The sequence below is a fragment of the Chroicocephalus ridibundus genome, chromosome 11, assembly GCF_963924245.1.
Source record: "Chroicocephalus ridibundus chromosome 11, bChrRid1.1, whole genome shotgun sequence".
Taxonomy (NCBI): Eukaryota; Metazoa; Chordata; class Aves; order Charadriiformes; family Laridae; genus Chroicocephalus; species Chroicocephalus ridibundus.
In genome coordinates, this window is record NC_086294.1 from 10290395 (window position 1) to 10311629 (window position 21235).

At 51.0% G+C, this 21235-nt stretch overlaps 1 protein-coding gene across 3 annotated transcripts in view; it reads right to left on the reverse strand.

The window, feature by feature from the left end:
- Positions 1-21235, reverse strand: part of ADRB2 (adrenoceptor beta 2) — a 67558-nt gene that overhangs the window by 24937 nt on the left and 21386 nt on the right. The window contains exon 2 of one of the 3 annotated variants that reach the window (XM_063349543.1): positions 5836-9336. The exons of the other annotated variants lie outside the window; for them this stretch is intronic. Within the exon in view, the coding sequence (XP_063205613.1) occupies positions 9302-9336 (35 nt within the window). The 3' untranslated portion in view covers positions 5836-9301. Of the gene's footprint in view, positions 1-5835; positions 9337-21235 lie in introns of those variants that run through there. 3 annotated transcript variants of the gene reach the window in all.

A 21235-nucleotide genomic window follows, 5' to 3' on the forward strand; every position in this document is an offset into this window, starting at 1 on the left:
TGGGTGTGCATCCATTATACAAGTACATCTTATAAATCAATTACAGAGAAGAAGAAAATGGGGACAGAACCAGAACCATGGGCTTCTCCTGAGGTTTCAGGGCATTTGCCTCAGAACTGTTTTGCTTTCAGCCTCCCCGTGCCTGCTTCATCTCCTTTGCCCAACCCCACTGCCTTTGTTGGTCTCACTGGTGCTATGTTTTATCCATCCCTTTTTGAGCAATGCTTTTGGCTGGGAGAAACGCACCTCAGCTGCTGGGGGCCCAAGAGGTGGAGAATGCCCTATCCACACGGAAAGTAGCGCTGATGAGGCTTCAGGACTTGGCACGAGCATCTTGTGGGCTAATGGTCCCCACTCCCTGCAGCACCCAGAGAGAGAGGGGAGGCTGCCGGCAGAGTCGGGGCTCCAGGTGGCAGAAGAAGTGGCATGTTTGCAGCAGGATGAAAACAACACTCTTTGAAAGCTTTCCAGGGACTTGCCCTGCCGGTGTATCTATCTTTATTAAGGGTGTCAGCTTTGGAGCTCCTCTGGCATCCAATGGGTGCCACCACATGATCTGGCTCCTACCCACAAGAAAATCCTCTCCTGCAAAGTTCCTCTGTTGGTTTTTCTGATCTGTGAAATGACTGCCCCTTTTCAGTCAACCTCCTGATCCTAGAAAAAGCGTCTCTTCTTCCCACTTCCCTCCCTCAAGCCCCCATCTAGGGGTTGTGTCTCTCTCCTGTACCCCAGTCTGGTGTAGATGCAGAACACTCTGCTCAGCATCGTGTGAGTAGAGAAGCTTCAGCCTCTGGCCGGCACTTTTCAGCCATCCCAGGATTGCTGCAAACGTGCCATAATTGTCCCCATTGCTGTCGGTGGTGAGTTCTGAGCATCTTGCTCCCGACTTGCTCCATGCCCAAGGAGGTCCAGGTTATCCCTTCCTGCCCCAAGCTGCGGCAGACCTTGTTGCTGAGCAAAGCTGAGCCCTCTCTGTTCATAACAAGCCCGGCTCTTCTGCATTTGGGGCATGCTAATCCTTCCTGCCCTCAAGCACGCTCCAAAAATAGCACTGAGCCCCCTGCACTGAGCACAGCTTCAACAGCAACAGGTGCTGCCCTGGAGCCACCACGGCCGACCGGGCTGCTCGGAGCCCTCCATCCCCCCAGCCATCGGCAAACCCAGCGTAACTTCTCTGCCATTATCCCATGGCTTGCTGCAGGGTGCACCTGGGATGCATCAGAGGCTGGGGTGCCGGTGGCAGCACAGGAGGGTGAGCAAGAGCTCCCTCTCTTCCTCCTGACCTGCCAAAAATCACACTGATGGGACTCTTTATGGGGGAGTGGAGCAATAGGACAAAGGGTAACGGTTTTAAACTGAAAGAGGAGAGATTTAGATTAGATGTTAGGAAGAAAGCCTTTACTGTGAGGGTGGTGAGACACTGGCCTGGGTTGCCCAGAGAAGCTGTGGCTGCCCCATCCCTGGAGGTGTTCAAGGCCAGGTTGGACTGGACTTTGAGCAACCTGGTCTGGTGGGAGGTGTCCCTGCCCATGGCAGGGGGTTGGAACTAGGTGATCTTTAAGGTCCTTTCCAACCCGAACCATTCTATGACTCTGACTCTATGACTCTGTGCGGCATGAGGGCTCGACTGCCAAGGAGGGTTCTCAAGCCGTTTACCAAAACCATCTGGAGTTTGTACAAGAACCAACGTGAAGTACACAGCTACAGCCACAGGATGGAGAGCTGGACGTGCCATTTAACTCTGGTTAGTGACAATTTTGGGGATCAAAGAGTCAGATTCCATCAAAACCATCTTTTTCTCCAAAAACCTGTCGTTTCTGATTACACTTTCATAGGGGTATCTCTGAAACGTGGCAAACTTAATTTTGGATTGACGCATTCATTTTGCTTTGGTTTTGATGATAAAAGAAAACTGAAAAATTTAATTTCCTCTTCGTTTACTTTGTCCCTGAATGCACTTGTCTAGATGAAGCCAAGGGTTCTCATTTTTCCCCTCCCCCTCCTTCATTGTTTAAAAAAAAAATAGCTCCAAAACTTCTCCAGCTGACGGAGGGTAGGAGAAAGTGGAACAGTCGGTGGGTCAGTGTACTCCGCGTTAGAAGCGGAAGGGGAAGAATGTGGCAATAGAGATGTGACATTTGTTTTTTAAAAAGAAACATCTGAAATGATTTTTCAAAGATGGCAAATAATCCCCATTTTAAAAAAAAAAAAACAACAACAGAACCTTCCCCCAAAAAAATCTGCCTTTGTAAGCTTGGTGCTTGTTGTGCAATTGCTTTCTGGTTCTACAATTTTTGCACATGTTTCTGGCAAGAGGCAGCAGCTGATGCTCCGGCCGGGCTTGCAGAGCAGCCAGGGGCGTGCAGGGATGCGGACGGGAACGTGCAGTTCCCCAGAGCAGGGCACTGCTGGATTCCCTGCCCTGGGAAGGCAGCACCCCGGGGCGAAATGCACCTCTGCTGTAGAGCCAGGTCCCCATTACTGAACCAATGCAGGGCCATTGAAAAAAAGGCTGCGGAGAGCAGAGCGAGGGGGCAGGATTTGTCTGACCAGATGCAGATGTCTCCGGCTGAGCTACTCCAAAGCGCTTTTGTAATCTTGGTAGAAAAATAGCCCGCCTAGAGAGGCAGTTTATCCTAGCATAGGATAGTCATAATTTCCTGACGTTTAGCTGACCTCTGCCCAACCAGGGTATGCACTTAGATGCTGTTTGCTACCCCTGGGATGTCCCCTCTGCCAATCTTTTATTCTCCTACTGACCCCCTCTTACTTATTAAGATCTTGAGCTTTGCAGGACCAGAACCTTTCCCCCACGGCTGGTGCGATGCCCAGAGCCGTGGAGCTTCAGTTGCCTGGTTGCTGTTGCCATTGCAAACACCAGTTAATAGTCACCTGCAGCCCTGGACGCTCGCGCAGCCTGTCCATTGGCTTGGGTGGGCTCTGAATGAGGATTAACTCTGAAAAACACAGGCTCCCTAGGCAGGCTGCCGTCAAGACCAGCAGCAAAATAGTTAATGGTTAACAACAGCACTAGATATTTCTCTATTCTTTCAGTTTCCAGTCACAATAGCCTTTAGAGCAGCAGCATCGATAAACCAGCCTGGCGTTTGTAATGCCCGGATATATTTTGCTGTTATTTTTTGTGTTTTAATTACCGTAATTTCCATTTCTGTAACACCCCTTCTTCCTGTTTTTCGTTTCCTGCTGTCGGATGACAGCCTGGTCTGTGCAGATTCACATTTTCATTATGAATTTCACTGACAGACACGTACAAAAAGAAAAGCAGACAAATAACCCAGCCCCCATCACTTCCCCAGCCGATGAGGCAAAACCATTCCCCTCAGCATCAGGATTCTGCAATCGAAAGGTGACCCCTTCTACCAATTTCCATGGAGACCAAAACAGAGCATCTGGGATTTAAACGTTCTCCCATAGTAATAAAAATTATGGTAAATTAGCAACACGAAGTTATTTAATCCAACATTTACTGGGATTTGTGCCTATAGAAGCAAATGTGTCTGGGAGACCCAGAAATCAGCTTCTGCCTCGGGAAGGCAGAGCGGCGCCCGCTGGGGCGGGGGGGCTGTCCGAAGAGGCTCAGGAATAACATCGGTGCCACGGCAGCAGCACCCTTCGGGCTGGTGTCCGGCCAGGGAAGCATGACCGGGGAAGGGACGCATCCTCCAGAAGGCATATAACGCAGGGACGGTACCTGGATTTTTAAAAGGATGCTAAGAGATGGAGGACCGTTGAATGAGAAGACGTGGCTGCGGCTGGGAGGGACCGTGGCTCTCGGGTCGGTGGGGGAACTGAGCCACCCTTGAGGGCACGGTCCCCCCAGTCCTCCTCATTCCTCCAGGAAAATCCACGCCCAGAAGCAAAAGGGCACTGCAGGAAGCCGTCCCACAAGGGTTTCTGGGGACGGGGAGCCCTGCTTGCGAGGCAGCTGACAAAACCACCCTAAAAGTTGCAGCTGGAGCAAGCGAAGATTTCTTTCCTTCCTGTTTTGCTGCTGGCTGCCCACGAAAAGCCTCCGACTTCTCTGTAGCCTCTGCCATTTGCCAGGTAGCATGAAAGTTAACCAGATGGGGAGTTTTTTAACCTGTTTACATTTGCAAGTTATGAGGCATCTCATCTGCTGCAAGAGGTGACGGTGCCAGAGCCTCGAATGAACAAACAGGTCAGAAAACAAGGAGCAAAGGGGGAATCTGCTGCTCGGTGTGGGTGGAAAGGGGTCGTCTGATTCCTGGAAGGATTAAACTGACTCGTAAAATAGCTCCATTCAGACAGCAGCATTTGCGAGCGCTGACATCTTAGCTTAACGAGGTTCTTTACCAGCCATTTGGGAAAGCGATTTTACAGGCTGCTCTCAAGAGGTTTAAGTTGCCATAATTCATGTTCATACCTCTAACCATGAAAGGATGAAGAAAAGGTTTATTGCAGTTATGTGCTGCAATAATCTCCTCACGGCTCTTTTCTCCGGATTGCTTTAAAGCTCTAGGAACTTTAGAAAGATATTTGGACACAATTATCCTGGGATGTCTGCAGGCAGTGGTGTTGCGTGTGCTCTTGGCAAATAAGGCTCACAATTTATCCAGTCCCAAAACCCAGGGCTGACCCCAGAGCTCAGTAAAGCCAGATACAAAGTCTGGGAGATGGAGAAAATCCACCCCGTTAACTTGCTGGGGGCCTGCAGAGGTTAGACAAGCCTCTCTAATGTGGATGTGTAGGTACTTGGGTCTGCGTGTGGCCAGCACATAAGCGGCTGAGCCATAAGTGACTTTGGAAACGTCCTTAGAAAGCAGGGAAGAGATGCTGAGGTTTTGTGGTTCGCAGTCACACTAAAAAACGGAGGTATGGCACCATGTAGGCCTGCATGCAGTTATGCAGGAGTTCAAGGCTGTCTCTGTTCCTTGATAAAAGACATACCGAGTTCCCCTGGCAGCTCTGCGTGCAGGTCCCACCAGCGGACGGGTGCCCATGCCGAGGGGACCTGCGGTGTGAGTGATGCCGAAAGCCCCACGCTCACCGGCAGCCAGAGAACAGGCTGCTGACAGACATAGCGCAACCACTGCCTCCAACATTTTTATGCATTAGGGCACTCCAGGCCCTCCAATGTTTTAGATTGGGATGATTAATTGTCTCATCAGGCATTCTGTTGGAAATGTGTCATTTTGATTCTTCCGTTGTTTGGGGGCCAAATTCTTCCCCTGACAATTGCTTCTGAAAAGCTGTAATGTTGTCACTGCCACCCTGCCCCACGTCACTGGGGAGAACAGCTGGGGACGGAGGGGAGGGTTTAAGGAGCCTTCTGCTCTGTCACTGATGCAAAGTTTGGGCGAAGAACCAGCCCTCGGGACCACACACTGGAGCAGGAGACTCCAGATTCCTCTGTTGTCATCCTGTGAAACGCTTGGGAGACTCAGCACCCTCTTTCATTTGTCTTTTATTCTCCTCCTCGGTTTCTTTGACCTGTTCTCCTGCTCTGCTCCACAGCACCTGCAGGACTGGTACCCACACGGACTGCCTTGCTGCTCCTCAGCTCCTCTCTAGCCTTGTCCCACAGCCCCATTCCCACAGTGCCTGCAGATACTGCAACCCGTCACCCATCGGCAAGCTTCGTGGAGAGGCCCTGCAACCTGCTCTGGTGCACTTTGTGCTTTGGCTTCCCCTGGCTATCCTGCCTGCATCCAGCCTCTGCCCCGGGTAGCCCCGGCGCCTCCCCACGACCTGCCCTGGCCCCCGTGGGAGCACAGCCACTCTGCTCCCACCATCCCTTCCTCTGGCGCCGCTCGATGAATAGCGTAAAAAAGAAGAGTGGGGAGAGGAGGACTTTTCATTCTTTTATTTGTAGGAACAATTTGTTCGGTGAGAAGAACAGAGCTCTTTTACAATCACAACGGTGCTCCAGCCGAGCTGTACACAAAGACTCCCCAAGCAAGCGCTCCACGTGTCCCTGAGCCTGCCGAGCCCCCGCGCTGCTCGGGGGGCTCCCTCCCTGCGGAGCTGCGGCCCCAGCTCACGGATACGATTTCCAGGCAGGACAGACCATAGCTCCCTGCCTCTGCCCCCCACCGATCCCCAGTACAGCTGCGCAGGTGATACTGGAGCATCACCCGCCTCCATTGCTCAGCCTGGGCTTTGCTGGGATGGAGACTTTGCCACGTGCTGTCCCCAGCAGGCGCTGGCTCCATTGCCACACGGGTCATTGTGCTCATTGCCACACGGGTCCGCTTTCAGACACATCTCTGTGCCTGCCCCGTTCCTGCATCCCACGTGCTTTGCAATGAGGGAGAGCAGCTCCACAACCACTGGGGAGACCGGGCATTGCCGGAGATCCCGGCTGCTCCACCAGTGGGTAGGGATCCCTGACAAACCAGCTGAATTAACAAACCGGCTCATTCTGTGCCGAGCTACGGAAAAGACAGGGAGCAGCAGCGATCAGGGAGCCAGAGAGGTTCTTGGAGGAGGAAAGAGGAGCACAGGTCAAGTGGTAGAGACTGACCGGGACATCATGAGCAGCAGGTATTTGAAGAGCATCACTAGGAATAATGGAATGAAGTTTTCAGGAGGAAATGCAGGTGGAATACTAGTAGCAGCTCCTGACTTGGATACAGAGCAATCTCCCAAAGGACAGCACAAGAACCCTGGTGTCAGGGCATTTATAAATAGACCCAGCACACCACCGGTAAATGTAATACATGGAACGAGCCTGAAGGGTCATAGGCAGATGGATTTGTAACACATCTCTTCTGTCTCCAACTCTTACAACTCTGCAAGGAAGCAATCAGCAATAAGCAGGTCACTGCTTTTGGGCCACGCTGGCACGTTATCAGAGCAAGTGTATCCATTTCACTTACTGCAACCTGCTCTCGCACACGAGAGGATTTGTGAGAAAAAGAACTACAACGATCCCATGCGTGTCTTTAACCTGAAAACTAATCCCAACGGCAGTGTTTCCAGTACAAAATAAGTGACTAGAGCCAGCCAGGAATCTCCTGAGGAACAGGTTTTGGTTGGGAAATATTTCCATTCAGCAGGTTTGGACAAAGCCTTGGTGGGGCATCTCAGAGGGAAGGGTATGGGAGAAGCCAGGCTCCCCTGGAGCAGCCGGGAGCCCTGCCAAGGGATGCCTGGGCACCCTGTCCCCATCCTGAGCGTGGGAGCTGCAGGAGAACAGCGGGGCAGGGGAGAGCCCCCCTGTCCCAGAGAAATGGTGCCCCTCTGCGCTAGGACATGCAGGCTTTCCATAAAACGGGATACCTGACCATGAGCAGATGCTGACAGTTTTTTAGCAAAATGGGTCGGAACAGCCAAGGCTGAGCATGAACCGTTACAGCGCTGCCTAGAGAGGCTCGTGTCTGCCCGTCTCAAAGTGGCTGCGTTAAATGGGTCTGTGCACGGATATCTCTTTTGGACACAGCAGAAAAGGCTGACAGGTATTAAACCTCTGGTGGGAACTTGCCTGGCTGGGCATACGGCCCCCTGCGAGTGTCCAAAGCCGGGATGTACACACAGTAATTTTGCTTCATGACAGCTGGGAGCTCTGGGCAAGCACCTTGCTATCTAGGCAAGCACCTTGCGATCTGGGCAAGCAACTTGCACAGAGACACATACCCTGCACGGGGAAAATCTGGCCAGAGGGGCACTGCAGAGCTTATGCAGCCCTCTGCTACGCTGCTGTCCTGCCCAACAAAGGCTTGCCCAGCCCGTTCTTAATTCCTGAAAGATCAAAATCGCACGTTCACCGCAGGGAAAGTATTTCTGGTTCAACTGCAGCCTTTTCCTCCTCTCTCACAGGCACCCCCCCCTGCGTGTGCCTGGATCCGGCCCCCTCGAAGCACGCACCTGCCCTTTGCCCACTCCCCTCGCGCAGACACGGCACGCATCCCTCTCTCCATCCTCTCCCGGCTGCGGATGTTTGCGGGGAGGGTGCTCTGTTAGCAGCTTTGCATCAAGCAGCAAGAAAATAAATAAATAAATACAATTGCACATGAGGGAAGAGGGGGGGTTTGCAGCTGGCAGCCCGAGGGAGAAGGTCTGAGATGGGGCTCCCGGCACAGTTCGGTACCAGCACGTTTTGCCCAGGCCTCTGGGAGCAGCTGGGTGAACGGAGACCTGCAGCTGCCCAGCTGGGCACGATGGTCCGCAGCTGGGACACCACATTGTCCTATGGTTTTGAATCAGTTTTTCCTACTATTTTCTGCCTGAGCCCCTGTCGCTCCCGCCATCTCTGTCTCTTTCTCTGCTGAACGACCTTTTCACAATCCAAGATGCAGGAGCCGAGTGTGCAGCCTGCCGGCACGGCCATTTCACAGCTACAGGAGAGGGACGGCTGCTCTATAATGTTTTGGGGCTCAGGTGTTAAAACTTGGCTCCCAAGTGTGGCTAGCATGCGACTTCTTGCAAGTAACAGGATTGCCAGCTTCAAACCTTTCTCCTGTCTGAAGTCCAGGCATTACAGTTGCAGATTTGTTGGCATAAAGGAGCAAGGGAAGGCCACGCCACGTCTGTACTGTGCAATGTCAGCCCCGTCCAACAACAGCCCTGCACTGGGCAGCACGGTCGTGCACTGGGCAGGGTTTGTCCTGGGCTAATACTGCTGCCTGTTGGTGAGGGTCTGGGCCCCGCACGTGGTACACGTAGTCCTAGAGAGAAAAAGAGGTAGACAGAGAAGACACCAGAAGGAGAAACAAGCACAGAATAAGTCAAAGCAATCTTCCACGCTCCTTCTCTCTCGGTCGTGGTCGGGTTCCTGTTCCGCCTGGAGCCCCAGCCGGCATGTGGGCAGGTGGCTGTGAGCATGTCCTGCTGGGTTCCTGACCTGGCCGTAAGGCGGTGACCTTGCTGTGCCTCTTCCAAACCAGCCACTGGAGACAGCCACGTGGTCCTGATACCCCCCTTCCCTTTTGAAAGTGCTTTCTGAGGATGCTGTGCCAGGGAAAACCCTCTGCACCTTTTGTGGTGATTTGGATATTCACCTCCTTCAGTTGACAGAGCTCCTGTAGCTCCTTTCCAGAGCCGGTTTCACACGCAGTGACTACTGCAAAGTGCCTCTCTTAGTGCCGGTCCCCCACCTGTGTCCTCCGAGGCTAGTAGAGCCTTTCCTGGTCCTCTGGTTATCCTTCATCAGCTTCTCCTTCAGGTGATGCACGATGGGCTATGGGTTGGGATGAAGACATTTGCCAAGGCAATCACTTCCCACAGCATCCCCAGGCTCAGAGAAGCAAGGCCATGCTCTCACTCAATCTCTTCAGAGCCCTCATGAGCTCAGGATGGTGAGGAAGAGAGGTCAGCCCATTCAGCTCTCCACCATTCCTGGACACCCAGGGATCTCTGTGGGACAGAGAAAGACAAAACCCATCAGTTTAGCATGGCAGATGTTGGGGTAGAGGAGGGATTCAGACGCTGAAGCCAGGAGAGAGATTACACTTCCCCAGGAGGCGCTGGTCCTGCCTGGTGCACAACCATGTCCACTGGCTCTATCTTAGCCTTCAGGCGCCCTCCCCAGCTGCTGTCGAACACCTCCCCAAAGGAGCCAGTGGATGAACGAGCACCAGGAGCAGCCCCGCTCTCCCCATGCCCGGTGGTGCCCTGCCCACACATGCCACCGCATGCCACCACTGCACCTCCCCGGGGTGGGTGAGCTTCTGCCCCCACGTCCTGCAGTGATGTTCCTACAGTGCCACTGCGTTCCTGAGCTGTGTGAGGGGGACGATCGACCGAGGCATCGGGCAGGGGTTGCACCCCTGGACACCTGGGTGCTTTAGTACCCGAGCAATGATTTTCCCGCAATAGCTACCAAAAAGCAAAGCTTCTTTGCATGAAATAATTGGAATAAACAGGTGCAACTCTACATACACACTCAGGTCAGCTGCCCAGGAGGCGAGAACACATTTCTTTCAGACTTTAATATCTGTGAATCTATAAAAGGGAAGAAAGAGGGCTTTTTTTTGATTATGGAGATACCCGAATGACAGACACGTTAGATGGAAAAATGGGAAATTAATCTTGAGATAGGGAAAGGAACGAGTACTGGATATGCCTGTGCTTTTATTTATTTGAAAGTGATATTTTAATAAGTACATGTCAAAGGTTATGGTCTGTGCACGTGCAGGGAGAAAACAGCATTTAAAAGCAGAATGGATCTGCAGAAAGGAAAAAAACATATCCGTTCTTTGGGGACACAATGCCTCTCCCAGAAGAATTCTGGGTATCCAAAATGAAGTTGTAATTCTTGTGCAAATCAAAGATGAAGTTCCAACATGAGAGAGAGGATTTGACACAGCGTCAGTTGCCATCACCTCTTTAAAAAAATCCACTCACATTCCGTCTGCCCTGCAAAGTATGTCCTTCCTTCCTTCCTTCCTTCCTTCCTTCCTTCCTTCCTTCCTTCCTTCCTTCCTTCCTTCCTTCCTTCCTTCCTTCCTTCCTTCCTTCCTTCCTTCCTTCCTTCCTTCCTTCCCTCCTTCCCTCCTTCCCTCCTTCCCTTCTTTTCCTTTCCTTCCTTCCTTTCCTTCCTTTCCTTCCTTCGGAAACACACACAGTCCCAGTCTGTACCGCACCTTATTGCCAAGAAGGATTCTACTTTGCACAAAAGGAGGCAGAAAAGTCTTTCACCTTTTGTGTTTCCTCCTTAAAACCAGCCCCGTGGACTGCCGTTACTTCTGCTGGTGCAGCCTGTGCAGTGAAGTGTGGGCTGGGGCTGGCAATCATTAAACACCAAGCTAAAGAGAAACTGATTTGCTAAATCAGCTGTATTTACACAATTTGGACATGTTAATCGCTACTGTTTACTTTTGTACGTGGGGCACTGTGGGCTATCAGAACCTAAAGGCATCACAGCTGTAGCCCAGAAATCTTGCAGCTCAGGAGCTCTTTAGAAAATCCCTGAGATTTCCCGTGTGGAATAACAGCAGCTCCACGACTCCAGCAATTTCCACAGTCCTGGGACCGAGGACAGACGGTTTAACCGGAGAGGAAAGCTATACCCAAATATGAAGTAACGAGGATGAAATCAGTGACTTTCTGCAATGTGGTATGCTAAGCATGCTGGAGGTTTTCCAGAACAAAACTGGAATCTCTAAGTGAAGCTTCTCTGCCCTTTTTTCATCAGCGGGAAGCCAAAGGGCTCTTCTTCGACTATCCTATAGATGGAGCTTGTAAGCTTACAAGGAAACTTCAACCATGCCGTAAGCTCCCAGAGCAAAGCCGCTGTTGTAACGAGTTCAAATGGGAAGGAGGAGGGAAGTCTCTAAACAAACTGCACCTCTGCACTCAGGAAAGGGAGCCATGAAGCAGAGCAAGGTTATGTTTCTGACTCCGCATCCCTCAGCTCCTGTGATTTAATTGCCTCCTTTCCTAATTGGAAAGAGCTTTGCTCTTTGCAGCGGTGCTACTAACCACCCTCATCCCTCACAGGCCAGGGCCTGGCTCAGTTCTTCCTAGGAACCCAAAAGAAGTCAATGTTTCTTGATATCTGGATATTTTATGACACAATTATTATAATAGTGACTTTCTGGTATTCCAAATCCAAGCCATGCACATGAGTTTTGATAGGAGACAGAAGTCCAATGATCTCTCCCTGCTGCCCTGTTGGATGAGCTTCACATTCAAGCTTCAGTTTCTATGGCAATAATCATGGTTTTGTTTCCTGACTGGTAAACTCTGCCGCTCCCCGCCAGCGAACGCATCGGCTGAGTTATTTACCGCTAGTGAGAACAAAACGGGTGGGAAAACTGGGGCCATGCTCCCTTAGCTCCCATTTCATCTCCACAGGGCCACCTTCCGGCCGAGTGTGTGGACAAGGAGGTGACTGTGAGTGAGGGACCTCCGAGCTGCCGAGGGTCACACGTACAGCCTGGGCTGCCGAAACCCCTGTCTGGAGCTCAGAGCAGCCACGCATCCCCATGGCTGTACAGCATGGATGTGGGAACCAGTTCGTGCACCCAGCTGGGACTCCCTGGGGCCAGGAGCATGGAAAATGGGTTTATTTCTCCTGTCTGACAATGATAGCTGTGGTGGGACCCTTGGATGAGAAGTGGGAAGGGAAGTTCTCTGCAGTTCTCTGGTTTCTGAGGTTCTCCTGCTACCTCCCACCTCTGCCAGCATGGAGGAGGCTGAGAGAGGGTAAAGCATGGTCTCAGCTTTTTTAAAAAAGATAGAAGGTGAGGGCTGAGTTCCCTGGGACACCCACAGCCCCGTCCTCCTCTGTGGCACCTCCAGGCTACCTCGTGGTTCACATGGACCCTGTTGTGACTCACTGGCTTTAAAGCAGTTATGCCACACATGGCTGCGTTTCACTGTGTACAAACCGAGCCACTCAGAGCAAACGTGTGCTATTAAAAGAGAAAGTCACTTATGAACAATTAAGGGATTGGCCAGATGCCAACAGAAGAGGGGTGTAAATCAGCTTGTCTCCACTGGCTTTAATGGAGCAAGGCTGATGGACTCTGAGATGACCACTGGGCTCTCTAGCCGCCAGAAGAGCATCCACCAGAAATCCAGGCCATCCTTCCCAAAGTCTCTCCAAACAGCAAGGTTGTTTGTGAAGCCCTACAGCTTCAAGAGGAAATATCCACTTCTCATCTCCTTCTGCTTAATGCTCAGTCCGCAGGCTGAAGCCGCAGCAGAGCAGAGAGAGGGGCCAGCACCCCTTTTACAGCCAGGCTTTCACTTCTGGCCCTTTAGAGACAAGACGGGAAAATTTAGAGACACAAGGGAGTGAGGATTAACACCCTGAATGCTGCCAGCACAGAATGCCTACAACTACTTGTGTCCTCTTGGAGGAGAAAAGTGCAGCCAGCATTCCCACCCCTCCAGACTAGCTCTTAGCACTGGTTGCAAGGGCAGACCCTCCATGTGCCCCTCTGTCTTCAGCTAGGACCACCGGTTCCCCCATGGACACCTGCCTGGTGCCCATAAAGATATGAGGGTCCAGCTGCCTTGCTCTCCACCATCATCATCATCATCACAACACAATCCAAATGGTCAGACTCATCCCTGTACGACGCTCCTGGAACAGTGACAGGCAATGGGACTAATCACTTTACACGGGAGCATTGGTTTATCCTTTCTTTTCATTAATGACTCACTGCATGGAGTTCTTTGAGACCCAAACTGTGGTGAAGGTACAACCCATTTCCATCAACTTAATGCCAGCAAAATCCATGGAGTTGCTCTCCATCGTCACCACTGTATCCCAGAGCAAAGCCCAGCCTGCCGTTCAGTAACACAGTGCTAGGACATGCTGAGCCCAACTACTTTTGCTCTTGTTCTGGTGTAAATCAGCAGCAACATTCTGAAGTCAAGGGAGTCTAACTTTCCCTTACACTGCCATTACAGCGCTGACGTCAGTGGAGCGATTTCAGATTTATGCTAGTGTCATTGAGAAAGGAATTAGACCTAATTGATTTACACCACTGTAAAACTGATGTGCAAGGGGAACTGCGTTTGCAGCACACAGCCCTGGCCCGGCCCAGATGGAAGACAGGGCTGGCTACCCAAATAACAGCATAATCTGAAGAATCCTTATTTATGGTCTCCGAATGTGTGCACGCACGTAGGAAGGAGGATTGGAAGATGGCAATTAAAATAAACAGCAGATCACTTATCCTAAACATCTGCCTCGTAAAAGCAGAAAATCAGATGTTGCCCTGGAACGCGTGCTATTTGCTGCTCCGAGTAACACAGAGAGAGCACAACTCGCCTGACCTCCTCCAACATTTCCTCCGCCCTGAGATCTGAATTCCTCAGGGTTCACAAGTCAAAATATAATATTCAAAACAGAAGTCGTCTGAAGAAGAGGCTGAGGCCTGTGTTCTTGACCAGTGCCTGTTCACCTGTGGGAAGCTTGGATTTGCTCCCCAGACAAACAACGATGAGAGGGATGGACCACCCGAATCCTACAAAGCAGGGGATGGGTGGAGACAGGCCACATCCATTCATCTTGCTAACTGCGTAGCCAGCTGGGTATCACTAATTTACAATTCCCTTGTTTTGTTTCAGTACAGCCCTAGGAGAGGTGGAAGTCTAACGATGAAATCACTGTTGGTCATTAGTCATAATTCATCCCAGGCTCAAGGGCAGCCATTCTGCAGGGTGAAGATCTCATGAGAAAGTAAAAATGACCTTTTGAATCAATGGGAACTGACTATTGCCCACATAGTCACAGTGGCACTTTGAAATGACCACTAAGGGCCATTTCCCAAGGGGTCGAGGAAAGGATGAAGAAGGAAAAAATTCCCTCCCCGTCCCTAGGCTGTAGATTGGCAGCAGATTGTCCTAGTGGTTTGCTAAGTGGCTTTGCAAATCTTAGAAGATTTGTTTTACTTAATTTGAGACATCTACGCTATGGAAATCTCCTTCTGAGCTAGTCGTCCAGAGAATTAGTCCTCAGACTAATGTAGCTACCCGCGAGGCAGCTGGGCAGCTCTTCCCCAAAAGCATCAACCGCCTTCAGGGTGGAGCGAGGGCAGAGCAAAACGGGGTTTCACTCTGTAGCCTTCCTGCACCCCAGGCAAGCGAGACAGTCTGTCAGCCTTGCCTTGCACACTCTGCATCTAAACAGGGGTCTTCCAACCTAGTAAAGATTGGCACAGATTGTCTACAGATTCTCCCCTCTTTCCTTCCCTGCCTCTTCAATCTCTCAGTGGAAACGCTTGCTCTTTTATCATGTTTCGGCAACCTGTCATCTACCATTTGCCAACAATTCCTCCCGTAACCTTTAAATAGCATATGTTAAAAGCGCAGGGTGTAAAAAGAATCCTAGGGTACAACAACATGAAATGAACCATCGGTTGCTCCTTCACAGCTCAAGGTAAAAGAAGAACCAGTTAATGCATGATAAGAAGCTGAGGTGTAACATAAGGGCAGAAGGAACCCCAGACTGTACCAGTCCCAGAGTTTGGCTAATTGATGACCATACTTACTTAAGAAAGGAAAAAATTACTTCTCACCCCTTTCAGTTTGCTGTAACCCAAACCTGTGCTTCAGGGCATCTCTGTACTTGGCTGTATGAGGTGATGTTCTGGGTGACACATGGTGATGCTATGTGTTTGTTGCAGGACTCTGACACAGCATCTTTCCTCCACGGAGTTAATCTGAGACTCCTAGGTAGAAGTCACAGCCTCGGGAATGCCCGTCAGTGCCTCTGAACACTTTATAATGCATCCATCAGCTCAGGGGTAGTATTTCTTCCCTGTCATTGTCCCCTGCACCAGTTTGTGCTTATTTTATACTCCTTCCCCGTGAGCTCTCCTATGGGACAGGGATCTGACAGCCAATACAACAAAGCCAAACTTTGACACAACCCTGTTAGTGTCAGTTCTTAGCACGTCCAGCTTGCTCCCCACTAGCCAGGCACCAATTCAACTTCACATCTCCACCTGTCAGTTGTGGTGTCAGACTTCTCAGAAGACCAAAGTCCTCTTTGTCCTTTATCACCAGTTGAAAACACAGATCTCCCACCACTAGGAGATCACTCGAATCTGCCAGGGTCTTGGTGAAGACCACTGGCCCTTAAATTGATGCAGGTGGCAGTCCCATCACTAAATCCCAGACCTGGATATTCATTTACTTTGCTGAGAAATAATGTCCTCATCAAATTCTAGGTTTGAAGGACTTCTTTTTTTCCTGGCAGAAGATCATCAAACTAACTCTGGAAAGTAGCCAGAATGTGAACAGCTGCAAAGCAATAGGCTGTTAAAAGCTGTGTTATCTTATTTCTCTCTCGTTTGCTTGCCCCAGCTTTTCTGAGGGGGTTGTTTGTTTCTTTTTTGAGTTTTGGGGAAGTGGGAAGGACATTGTTTGCTTTGCTTTTTTTTTAATCATTGAACAGATTGAAGGTGGTTCCCAACAGAGCAACAATTCTCTTTGAAACTATTAAATGAAACTGTAAAATCCTGCAGTCCCCCAGCAGGAGCTCTTGACTGTTGGAGAGTTGGGGGCCTTGTGTAATGCTTTTCTGGGGTTTTATGGTTTTTGGCAAATAATGATTTTCCTCCCTCCCTGTGTTTTCCTGACAGTAGTGCAATGCACCAGGGCACGTGCTGTTACTGCGCACTCGACTCTTTGCAGCTGATAGACTTCACGCAGATGTGGCAACCGTGACTCTCGGGGCAAGAGGGAGGACTGCAGAAAGGGAAGACATTTTCTGAAGCCTTAATGGAAGAGGTTTACGCTGAAACATGAGCTACTGCCTGTACACATGATGTAAGTGTAAAATACCCTGTAGGTGGGATCTCACTATGCTCTCAAGGTACAGAAAGATCATTTCATGACTACTCAAAAAACCACGTTTTCAATGCTCTGCAAACCTGAAATTATGACAGAGATAAGTGTGCTGTTATAACCAGAGCCCTGCATGCCAGATAGTGCAGGCAATGCTTTTGTCTTGGTTTGTGGCATGCTGTAATTTCCTTTCCTTGGTGTGATGCCAACATTGTGGAGACTTAAGCCGGGCTTACACCCAGTTTCCTAAGCAGTTGTTTCAACTAATACAGACTTAAAACCAAACCAAACATGTTAACAATGAGCAGAACATCCTTCTCCCTGTAGGAACAACAGAATACCCAAACAGCACCCTCACTCCTCCACCTGCCTTTGTACTCCACACCCTAACGAAGGACGAAGGACGGTGCTGGGATGGGATTTCAGCTCCCCGCCTGCCACAGTCAAAGGACACAACCCTGAGCAACCAGCTCTCACTGACCCTGCTCTGAGCAGGGGGTTTGGATGGGGTAATCTCCAGAGGTCCCTGCCAGCCCCAACTGTTCTGAAATCCCGTGAAATACAGCGGTTTAGGAGCACCGCTGTGCGTCAGGCTCAGAAGGTCGTGCAACATGAAAAAGGACATACATGTTGACACCACCATCTCTTCATTCGTGCCAGCAAGCTGGGAAGTAGCAAAGACGATCTCCTAATTTTCCTGTGGAATGTCTGGTTTCTGCCCTCCGGGCAGCACGCTGAGCTTGTGGGGCTGTCAGTCCCGAGCTTGTGGGGCCGTCAGTCAGTCCCGTTGGCTGCCAGGCGGGCGCACAGGGGCATTCCAGGGGCAGTTTCCTTAAGGGCTCTTGAGTCTCCCAGTGAATTGCAACAGCGAGGACGCTTCATTTCACTGTCACGGGCATTTGAGTGGCAAGGTCTTGGTGATGTGGGAGCTACCAGCTAGAGACCCACCACTGACTTATTTACAACTGTGTTTGTTTTTCCTCCTTAATTCAGGAGTTCTCCATTTTCCTGCTACGCTGTGATTTGTTGCTGTGTAGGCTACTTGCAAACAGACAATCAAAAGAACCAGCCTTTGATGGAAGCTGCTAAGCTGAAGGCAGACGATGCTCTGAGAGCGCACGGCAGGGCTGTTTCTCAGGTTTGATGAGGCGGGATCCCACTTAGGGTCAAGTTGTTCCTCAAGGCTCCACTAGTTTCCTTTTGGCCCAGGAGTATTTGAAGCGACAGGCTGCCAGCCCGAGGAGGCAGAGGCGGACCACCATCAAGAGAACCAAACTTAAGGGCCACTATGACAGAGATTAAGCCCAGGTGCCTTCCCTGCCCTGCTTTTAGATGCAAATCCATACATTAGAATAGCAAACGATGGTCGTCTGGATGAGAAAGAGCAATTGATCTGAAAAACTGTGACTGAAGTGGCATATCAGCAGGTCGTTCAGTGCTCGCCTGTGAATGTCTGGGGGGGCTTCACACTAAAAAAAGTCCTATGTTTTAAGAAAGAAACATTTGTGGACATTTGGCTTCAAGCAATGAAAATCCTTCTCCAGACTTAGCGTCATTGCTTGTGGAATTCAGGTCTGAACTCTGATTTCCTCCAACTGCTTCAAACGCTCCAAGGATTTCTGGGAAACCTTGTAAATGGATTTTGTGTGGTCTGTTTAATTGTTTTATGCAAAATAACCTGGGGTCAGGGGAAAACGCAAAAGAATTTTTATTTTAGATCGTCCAAGAGTGTTACGGGGCAGCTCTCTAACGCACCGAGCGCTCAGCCAGGGTTTTGTTTCCTACCACAAAAAACAGGGATATCCTCTCCATGCTGCCTTGTCATGTGGGGAGATGCTTACAAGACAGGATCCTTCTCAGCTCTGTAGAGGGACTCCATGGGTTGGCAGCAGCCACCACAATGCTCCAGTGCTAAGTTTTTCTTAAAGGTCTGGTTTGAAAGAGCAAGCACAGGGAATTAGGAATAAAGCTGTCAAGGCCAGGTGGCTTAGCAGAAGCCATCATGAAGCCATTACAGTGTTCCTCAATGCTGCATGAAGCCATGACAGTGTCCCTCAAGGCTACCTCCATGCTCTATAGGTGCAAGGGTCCAACAGGTAATAAGTGGAAGCAAATCTGCTCCTTTTCCCTGTAAGAGGCTTCCTTTTTACCGAATAAAGTGGGAAGAGCGAGCTTTTCCGATGCCTAGCATACCATTGCTAGTAAAGAGGGACCAAGCCAGATTCAGAGACCCAATCCACAGCCAGTGAGCTGGCTGGAGATAAGGGAATGGGGAAGGAGGTCCTCTGCTTCCTATTCACTGGCAAACATCCAAACCAGCTGTCCCGTGGTTGGTCAGACCACAGGATCTCTCTCTTTAGAGGAATTTGGTGCATTTCCTACGTGCCTACACCCATAACTGACAGTCACAGCTACCCAGATTGTTCTAACCTAAATTCTGCCTCCTTGAACCGAGCATTCCCAGGATGGCTGGCAGCCTTCAACAAGGGACGGGGATGCAGGTGGAATTCAGGCCAGGTGAAACTGGGCGTTACCACCTCCCCCTTTGGCAACAGAGAACATCCTCGTTTGTGCTTTGCTCTGAGCTTTTGTGATGCCGCTGCGGTTCCCTGCAGACTCTTCCTGGGGGGAAGAGGCAGCAAGAGAGTGCGAGACACAGAGGACGAGACGAGACACAGAGGACGTCCCCCCTCCGTCTCCCACGCGCAGCTCTGCCGCTGCCTCTCTCGCAGGCGCCGTTCCCATGCAAAGCTCCAGTGCGGATGATCTCTGATCCCAAGGGCACGAGTGGAACGGCCTCGGATGTGGGAAATGGTTTACAAGCAAGTCCCTTATCCTCAGGCAGCCTGCGAACCCCAGGGCAGCCCCAGGGGCTAGGCGGAGAGCGGGGAGGCTGGAGGAGACACTTCCACCATGCTCACTGACTGCTGTGCCCTGCCGAGCGGCAGCAGCCCGCTCCATATGCCGGGAGCTGGCAGCTGCTGGGGTTTACCTTTCCTGCCGGGGAGGAGCAGAGCCTCGCCGGGGAAGGACACGGGTGGTTTGTGTCCGTCCACCTCCAACGCTCCTGCCGCCCAGCCCGCCTCCGCGACGCTCTTCTCCTTCCTCGATGAAAGCCCAAGTGTGACGTGCGTGGGGCTCTGACCACACGTGGTGCCAGAAAGGGCCTGAAGCGAGGCCGGACAGAGGAAATGGCTCCCCTGTCCTTCCCCGAGAGGGAAGGAGGTGCTCCTGCCTGCAGCCCCCGGCCGGCGGCTGGTGTTGGAGCGTGGCCCCACCGGCGTCCGGGAGGAAGGAGGAAGGGACAGCATTTGCCTGTTTACGTCAACACAAAAGTATTTCCCTCGTTTTCAAAATGGTGCAGTTCATCTGCTGATCTCCAAGCAGTTGGGAAAGAAGCGCTACCTCTCCCACCCAGCAGACAAAGGGTTAGCATCTGACCAAGGCCGCTTACCGAGCCAGAGCCACTAGTGATGTAAGTCCGGTTTCCAAATCTCCAATCTTCAGCCAACTCCCTGTACAGCTCTGACATCCCCTGATGAACGTGTGAGCTAATGCTAATGCTGGTTTATGACTAACATGACTAATGAGGTAACGCGGATACTAGTTTAGACTCAGAGACATAGTGGATGCCATTTTACCCACAAATAAAATTATTTATTCAAATAAACCCTTCCTTTCCCGTAGAAGAACTTATTCTCCTAAACTGGGCATTATCCACCTGTTTGACTTCTTGAGACTGGGACGTGGCAAAGGGGACAAGGGACAGGGCAGCAGCTGTCCATGAGAGGTGACTATGGGATATATCAGTTATTGGGATTTCAAATCACTCCGTTGTGCTACACAAATTCGTATTTGGTGAGAGGATCCAGGCCATGGGACAGCTCAAAAGCAGCTGTTCCTAAATATGACTTTGCTGATGTATTTTTAAACAACACCGCTCGGGAAGGAAGGAGGAAGATGTCACCAGTTTCTGTTCTGCTCCGTCTTCCTGGTGGAGCGGGACAGGACCCAGAGATGTGGAAATATTCCAGGGGCTGCCCAGGACAGATCGGGTTTGTTCAGGGGCTCCGGCCGCCTTTTAGCCAGACTGCGGCAGGTGCACAGGGCGAAAGAGAAGCTTCTCTGGTGAACGGGAATCAAAGTATAAAGAGAAATTGGTGAAATGTTAATGCTGCCGCGGGGCAGGAAGCGCTCTCTCTTCTCAGGAGTGCTTACAGCGGTCATAAAGGTCAGGGTTTCTTTTTTAAAGCCTTAAATTTTGACAACATTTGACCTGGCAGGGTATTGCCGCTGCCACTGGGAAGTAAGAGATATGCTGGTGCCCCTCGGCATAGTTGATGGCAGCTCAAAAACTTGACGCTGGCACGAACGTTAACGGCTCAGAAGGGAGCAGGCACAGAGAACAAGGGAAAGCAAACGGAAGAGGGAGAAGAAAGAAAAGCCACAGGTTTTTGAGGGTTTTGAGGTTTTCTTAAGGCAGACTTTGGGGGCCCACACAGTTTGCTAACCTTTGGGGAAAGGCAGTTTCACAAGTGTAAGTGATTCAGCACAAAGAAACCATCTGGAGACGGCGAGTCCTTCCCCTCCGGTGGCAGTGGTGACTCTGACTAACCGAGTACGAAAATAACACAAAAGCAATATAAACGGCACGGCCATCCCTGTCACAGCCTTCTCTCCACAGCCACTCTCTGCAGTGACTGTCCTGCAGGACAGAGGTGGCTCTGGGGAACGTGGAGGTGGCATTAACCCTCTCTTAGCTGGCATCCTCCCCGCGCGCATCCGTAACCCACATGGGGCACAGCGCAAAGCAGCTCTCCCCCAGGCTGGGGGCTCTCAGCCCACTTACTCCATAGCTGCAGTTTCTCACCTCTGTTTCTAAGACTAAAGAAAGGCTGGAAACTCCCGAGCAGCAGCGCAAGGGGCTTGCTCTCGTCCAGCCAGAGAGCAATGAAGCATCAGAAAAGGATGCTGAATGCGGCAGAGTCACGCAGAACTGCGGAGC